Here is an 8,007-nt window from a genome sequence, read left to right on the forward strand (position 1 = left end):
AATAAGTTCTGAACTGCAGCTCCAGATCATCTCCATATCCAATTCCAGTACTGAATCAAACGTAACAAAGAGCATCTATTTCAGTATTTCATATATGTACTGAATCAAACATAACAAGGAGCACTTCCTATCAGTATGCGATATATGTACTGAAGATTCATGAACTACAAATCAACAGTATGACAACAACAGGTGACAGATCTATGAAAAATAAGAGAATCGAAAGACATATTACAGTATTTCACATAAGTACTGAAGGGTAAGACTAAAAAAGGAGCAAAAACACAGCAAATAACACTTCCTATCAGTATTATACATACATACTCATGGATCGAACCAAAAAAATTGGAAAAACTTCAAATAAAACAAAATTAGAAGAGTTTTGTATCAGTACGCCATATATGTACTGTCAATTCATACACGAAAAACAACTGTAACAAACCTAAAAACCATAAAAGCGTCAATCAAATCGATTTGATTATCAGAATACAATAAAATAAAACAAATCAAAAGAAGAAAAACCGAACAAAATAATCAAACAAGATGATTAGAAAGCATACCTGGAAACAGAAAACAAATATTCTCCTCGTAAATCATAATGATGCACCATCTTGTTCTTCTTCTTCTTAAAAGTAGACTAGGTTTCTGTCAGTACGGGATATACGTACTGCTGGTTCATACACAACAACAAACTGAAATAAATCTAAAACCAACAAAAATGGAACTGGTATAATCAGATCTAATAACGAAATGAACAAACAATCTGATTATTCATCTAGATCTAGTAAAATAATCAACAAATTAGACACGGAGATAAAAGACAAAATCAAATACAACCACTATTAGATCGTGAAAACCCTAATATAAACATTGCAACAAAGAAATTTTCATCTGATTTGGTAGAAGCGAGAGATATTGAAGAAGGCCATAAATCGAGAGAGTCTTATTTCAGTATCGAAGATATGTACTTATGAATCAAACAACAACAAGTGATAAAACTAAGAACAAAACATAATCAAAAGCAATTTGTATCAGTATTCAACATATGTACTGTTGATAATACCCCTGAAACAACAAACAAGCACGATTTTGATAAAACGAAGAAGCGAAAACAACAAGATAATCAAATCGAAAGTTCAAATATGTTAAAAACATCATAATCTAGCCAAAAAATTAAATAATTACGATCAAGGTACATTATGATTACGTTTTCACCTTCTTCTTTAGTTTTTTGTTTGTTTTTTGCATTTATTTTTGCCAAAAAAACGAAACATCTTCACAAACCCTAGGTCTAAACTTCATAAGCGGCTGCAGCAGAGAAGAGGAGAGTGAGCGAGAGAGAGAGAGAGAGAAAACGGATCTGAGAAGAAAATTGAGAAAATGTGGCTTTTATTTCTGTTATATTTATAGTGAAGGCCATTTTGGGAATTATTAAAATGCACGTAATAGGTTACACGCGTGTGTAGGACCTGGGCTTAAAAAATTTGGTCCATTTTTATGTTTTCTTTTAATTATGGACCTCCGTTTACTGGGCTTTAATGGATGGACCTGCCACTAACTAAGAACACTATAATAGTACCTATTGGTAATTCCTACATAAAATAATGAACCAAACTGCTGGGGTGCCTTTAACAGACTACGGGGTACCCTTAACATAAACTGAGAGCAGGTTTATGAACACCATTAAGTTTATAAATCGAGAGCCAAATTGACTTATAAACATAAGACGTGTGAGAGTAAATTTGATTTTCGTACAACTATTATTGTATGTTACAGAGGAGAATATTGGTGCCACTGAAGCTACATAAAAAGGAAGCCGAGATTTTTAGTATCCAAGACGCGCAGTTACTGCCTACTGGAACACACTGTGGGATGATGGAAGAATATCCGTGGATTTTTCCGTTTCTAGAAGACCATTCACAATGGGATGGATATATTTGCTTCAAGAAAACAAGATTTCACAAAATTTATATTGCACTAACTAATTAGCAAGAACTTCCCAAATCAAATCAGTATCATAAGATGGCATTCTAGCAAGTGAACAACAACCTTCATATTCCATATCCAAATCTTCTTCACCACCACCCAGCAGCATTGAAGAACAATTCACATCTTGGGATGAATTCGAATAAGTATCACTCTTTGATGAAGAATCTTCTTCTGAAATAGAATACAAATTCAACCCCGAAACTGAATTCGGATTTGGTATTGTGTCACTACTAGTATTTCCTTTTGCTTTCTTTCTTCTTCCTTTCTCCCTCCTGACCTTTTGGCAAATTGCTTGAATTTTAGCATCAACTGAAGACCGCAGTGCACTAAGTCGTGCTCGATCCGAAAACCTTAACTTGGATTCATCTCCAAGGTTAGGAAAATTCAACCGAGCATACTCTCCTCTTAGTTTATACGCTGCAACATCATACGCGTACGCCGCTACCTCGGCTGTATCATAAGTTCCCAACCAAACTCTGATTCTGTTTTGTGGTAATCGTATTTCAGCTACCCATTTCCCCCAATGTCTTTGTCTGACACCTCTGTAAAGCTTCTTCATATTATCACTTCTACTAGTACTACTAAGATATGAAGTAGTATTTTGCACTTGTCTTTCTGGGATTGGGGAGTTTTGAGTTGCAGTGGTAGTTGTGTTGGTGTTAGTCTTGGACCTTTCGAAATTGAACTTTTCAAGAAATTCTCTTTGGCGGAGATAAACAGAAGAACCAATTGATTCTAAAGGATTACTAACAATGGCATTTGATGAAGAATAAGTGTCGAAATTTGAGAAGAAGATTGAATCTAGTGGATTTGTTCCGCTTGTTAACAAAAGCTCTGATAATAATGAAGAAGAGTTTCTAGAAAACGAAAACTGTGGAGTAAAATTGAAGTCATTCATGATGAATTCTGGTTTTGTTTGCACAAACAAAAAATAATGTGCAAGATGAAAAGGAAACCTTAAAAAAAAAAAAAAAAAAAAAAAAGATTGATCCCTGTGGTCTGCAAAAATGAAGAAGAATTTGAGAAAATTTGCAAGAGATTTTAAGACGGAGGAGGAAGAAGAGAGTGAAATGAGATTATTACTTGGTTTCCCTCTCTGTTGAGTTAATTTATAGGGAGCTAGAGGAGGAGGGACATGGCATATGGTAATGGTCCCAAAGAAGAGGATATTATTTTGGTGATCAAAATGGTCGGCCGTCCGTCCCCCTCATGGGTGTTGCTGAAAGTTTCAAACTTTCTGTGCAGAGAAGCCAAAAAGTAACTTTATGTATTTATGAGTCACAGGCTGTGATCTCTTAACTTTCATGGCACCACACGTCCTCAAGAAGAAATGAAATTTGTTGATTGATTCATGATTAATTTCATTGCGTACGTATGCCTTACGTAGATATATACGTATGTACGGTACAATCTGGATGACTAAGTGCTAGAGCCTAGAGGTGTCAATTGCTAGAGATAGCGGAGCTAAATAGTCATGGATGGAAGATATTCAATGGCTAGCATTCTCGCCCAGTTAATTCTGTGTGCGCAGCAACATCTCGGCATGGTGCGCACCTACATAATTTCCAGGGCAAGCATACCAATAATTCACAGTCAAACAAATTCTTCAAATGCGTGTCTAAGCGAAACACTTTATGTATGTACATCTTTCATCATCCACCACGTGTATAGGAAGAGACACGTGAAAGGCATGCAAAACGAGATATCAAAACATGATAACAAGCATCTCATCAGAAAATGTCACCGGTCAGCAGATCTGACGGTCAAGGACAGAGGATTACATAGGTATGATGGCTTAGAGGAACACCAGATAATACCCCTTGGGTGTTAGTACATCCAATCCCGAGGAAGATCTCAGATCAACGGCTGAGAGAGAGTTTGACTGACGTAGATGTGACCAGACTAAGAGACACTTGTCTGACACGAGCAGACATCCATCTACCCGCATTAAATACCAAAGAGATATACACGTGTCAATCAGCTCGTGGAAGAGCGAGGATAACCCTTCGTATTCAAGCTTAGGCCGCAGCATATGCCGAAGACCTCTGCGTAATGGGCACAAAGCACAAGAAGATAAGATTACAACGGCACCTCAGAAGTAGGACCCACGTTCCAACCTATAAATACCCCTCTCCACTAAGAGAGAAGGGGTCGACCAATCCAGAGCAAATAGGAGAATATAGGAGAGAGAAATAGGAAGAGTAAGTAATCCCCTACTTCCGCAGACCTATGTACTCTAAAGTCATTCGACTATCTTTGTAATCATTCAATACATAGTGAAACACCAGCCCCGTGGATGTAGGCCTTAGTGCCGAACCACGTAAATCTTTGTCTTATTTACATTTTAGCACTTTACATTCAGCGTTGAACTCATGTGCTTTACATTTATATTTGATTCTCTGTTTACCTTTATACGAACATTATTTATGATAATATTCGACTAGACAATGACAAGCCGAAGGCTTAGTCGATGAATCGATATAATCATCCCCTTTACATACGACGTACAATTTAGAATTAGAATGTATGCGAATATTGTTTGTGAACACGTGGATGGCTTCGTGATTTATGTGTTCACAATCTGGCGCTAGAAACAGGGACTTTGTCCCGGTAAAAGATTTATCTTATCCTGTGATTTCACCTTAAACGCGCATTATGGTTGTGCCTATTCTGGGTTCAGCGTGCTTTCAAAACCTTTTTTATTCTGGGTTCATGGTCTTCATTTTCACAAACACCATTTCAAAGCAGACAAATCCACGGCTATCTATCACAGATTTGCACGTGAGGCGTTTTTTTTTAAAACTAAGACTTAATAATCAGATTCATGAGTTTCGCTACGGATCTGCCTTTTCAAAAGTAGTCTGAAAACAAGGTCCATGATTGTTTATTAGAGGATTTGTATTGCGAAAACTAGACCGATGAGTCTTTATGTTTCTCTTTTATTAAGGCCCTTGGGCAGCTCATTTCTTTTTATTCCACAAATTTTGCGGATACGAATGGCACTAACCCGATCCTCGTGGATATCTTTGGTTCTCTTTATTTATTCCCCTATGCAGAAAAGGACTAAAAATGGAAAAGATACTAGGCAGGAAAAACCAAAGCCTCATCAAAGGAGACACCGAGGATTACCCCGGTCATGACCCGAAGCAAGCAGAAAGGAGACAAAGCTAAAACAGCTACTCAGAGGCAGGATGCTGCGGAAATCACCTCACCTATGAACACCTAACTCCATTGCAGCCGCGGCTCTCAAAGCAGCAGCCACAAAGAACAACGCAACTGTTGCGGCCCTCCAGGCTACAGAAGCTAACAAACTTTGGTTTCAAACCAAATCCATCAACAAAGAGAAGGGGTGGCAGAATCTATGACACATCAGCCCGCACATCCACCAGTCTTCGGAATGCCGTCAACCAACGGTCAGAATCAAACCATACCAGTGGTTTTAGTACCGCGGGTGGAAGCTCAACCGAGGGGACCAAACTTGGAGATACCAACAATTGAAGCTGATCCTCTACCACCCTTAATACACACAGTAGACGAAGGGGGAACTATGGCCGTAGGGGTACAAGCCGGAACTCCCAATCAGGGATCAAACCAGTCCCACCGACTGATGGTAGAGCTCGAAGAATTGAAAAAGAGCCAGCAGGTCTACGCAGATGCGTAGCTCTTCTGGCCAGAGAACCAAGACTTGAAAGATAGGATTGCCCAAAGCACGAAGACTAGCCAACAACTGGACGAAGCAAATTCTAAGGCACCAGAGCCTAATCGAGACCGAAGAATCATCCTAGCAAACGCCGCTAGGGGAAGCAGTGCATCCGATCCGGAATATGCCGCCGAAGACTTAGACTATTATGACAGTGAAGTTCGAAGAAAGAAACGCTCAACTGAGCATGAGAACGTGGGACATTACCGCGCAATGGAAGAGCTGCGTGATGAGATGATGGCTGAGATCAGGCAGTTAAAAGCCAGACAAGGCGGAGGAAGGCTTGAAGAGGTGATGAAAGAGCTAACTCCACGCCCCTAACTCATCGCCTGGCAAATACCCCCATTCCGTTAAAGTGCCCTGTCCCAACTTTTGAATGCTATGACGGATCCAGTGATCCCGCGGCACATATCCGGTATTATAATCGTATCTTAGCCCGATGGAGTCAAAACGACGCCGTCCTCTGTAGGTATTTCCCATCAAGTCTGAAGGGATCGGCTTTGTCTTGGTTTGACAACCTGCCACCTGATTCCATCAACTCCTACGATCAACTCGCAGAGAAATTCTTGAGAACCTACATGTACAACAAAGCTGTCAACACCGGAATGGATAAACTTTTTTCTCTGGCAATTGGTTACAAGGAGAACACGAGGGAATACACCAACAGATGGCACAAGATCTGCCAAGCCATAGGGAGTGTGGATCCCGTAGTAAGCATCAACTGCTACAAGTGGGGATTAGACCGAATGAGTCCACTATTTGTTGAGATCCACGGAAGCGTACCTAAGACAGAAGGAGATCTTCGAATAATTATTGAGAAGTATGCTCGTCTTGAAGAAATCCAGCGTGAGAACCCGAGGGCACAAACGCAGAGGTCTCACCGTACCAATTCCGCAGAACAAACCAGCGGGGCCAAAAGAAATAGCTCAGTGGAACGACCGCACGAAGATAGGAAGGAACGAAGAGATGAACGACGAAAAGACGATCGAAAATTCGAAGATCAGGTTTACACGAAGCTCAATGCTAGCTACGCTCGGATCTTGCGAGAGATCAAAGGAAGGGAAAATTTGGAGTGGCCGTGGTCTAAGGGAAAACACCCCCAAGGACCGAGAAGTCTAAAGATTACTGTGAGTATCATTGCTTCAATGGACACCAGACCGAGAAATGCAAAAACCTCAAAATAATGATCCAAAAATTGATTGATGCTGGCGAACTCAAGCAATACATACGAAAGGAAGTCACCGAGGACAGATCCAAACGAACCAAGCAAGTCCAACTTCCAGAGGGAAACCGCACAATCAACACCATCTCGTGTTCCGAAGCCGCAGGGCCCTCACTTACAGCGCAGATAGGAAAGAGGCTACGAAAGCAATTCGAAGACCACTGCGAATTATATAAGATTGATGGCGTAGAGGTGGACGAGCACGAAGAGTGGATGGACGCACCTATCATCTTCGATACTGAAGATATCGAAGAAGATATGGAAGACCATAACGATCCCTTGGTCCTCACACTACCAGTGGCCGGATGTAACCTCAAAAAGATCCTCATCGACGGGGGAAGCTCAGTGAACGTTCTATTCTACGACGCCTTCAAACGGATGAAGCTCCATGATGAACTGATGACCTCTTATTACACCATCTACGGGTTCAACGGAGCGCCCACAAAGCCATTGGGAGACATCGTGTTGCAGGTGAACGCCGGGCCCATGAAAGTAGAAACACGATTCAGCGTGGTAGACGCCCCATCCCCCTATAACGCCATTATTGGACGAAAGTGGGTACATAAACTCAAGGGAGTGGCAGCAACTTACTACCAATATCTCAGGTTCCCTACACCCGAGGGAGTAATGGAAATCAAGGGAGATCGGGTCTCTGCAAAAGAGTGCCAGGCCACTCAGGATCGTATCAACAACGAACAGGAAGAGCAGCGAAAAACCCGAAGGATCAAAAATAAAGAAGCTGCGAAAGAAAAGGCCATAGACCTGTTCCTCAAGGAAACCGCAGGGAAGGGCTTGACAAAAGATGATAATGTCCTTAACACAGAGGCAAGTACTTCAGCAGCCAACGAAGGACAGAAACATACCAAATAGCAATTAAAGAACGTCCCAGTCCTTGGGGACCCGAAGCCGGTGTTCACACCAGTGGAGCCCGTAAAAGAAATCAACATAGGAACGGAAGAAAACCCGAAGATGATCAAAGTAGGGACCATAATGGACGAAAAAGAGAAGATTCCTTAACCAAATTACTTAAAGAATACGCGGATGTATTCGCCTGGAAGTTAGGAGACATGCCGGGGATTGATCCAAAAAATCCAAC

General features: G+C 41.0%; 1 protein-coding gene across 1 annotated transcript; it reads right to left on the minus strand.

The window, feature by feature from the left end:
• Positions 1–1,673: 1,673 nt before the first annotated feature.
• Positions 1,674–3,022, minus strand: LOC113284411 (ethylene-responsive transcription factor ERF061-like). Its single transcript, XM_026533858.1, has one exon. The coding sequence runs from the start codon at positions 2,885–2,887 to the stop codon at positions 1,982–1,984; it is 906 nt and encodes a 301-aa protein (XP_026389643.1). The 5' UTR covers positions 2,888–3,022; the 3' UTR covers positions 1,674–1,981.
• Positions 3,023–8,007: the final 4,985 nt, after the last annotated feature.

The sequence above is a fragment of the Papaver somniferum genome, chromosome 5, assembly GCF_003573695.1.
Source record: "Papaver somniferum cultivar HN1 chromosome 5, ASM357369v1, whole genome shotgun sequence".
Classification (NCBI taxonomy): Eukaryota; Viridiplantae; Streptophyta; class Magnoliopsida; order Ranunculales; family Papaveraceae; genus Papaver; species Papaver somniferum.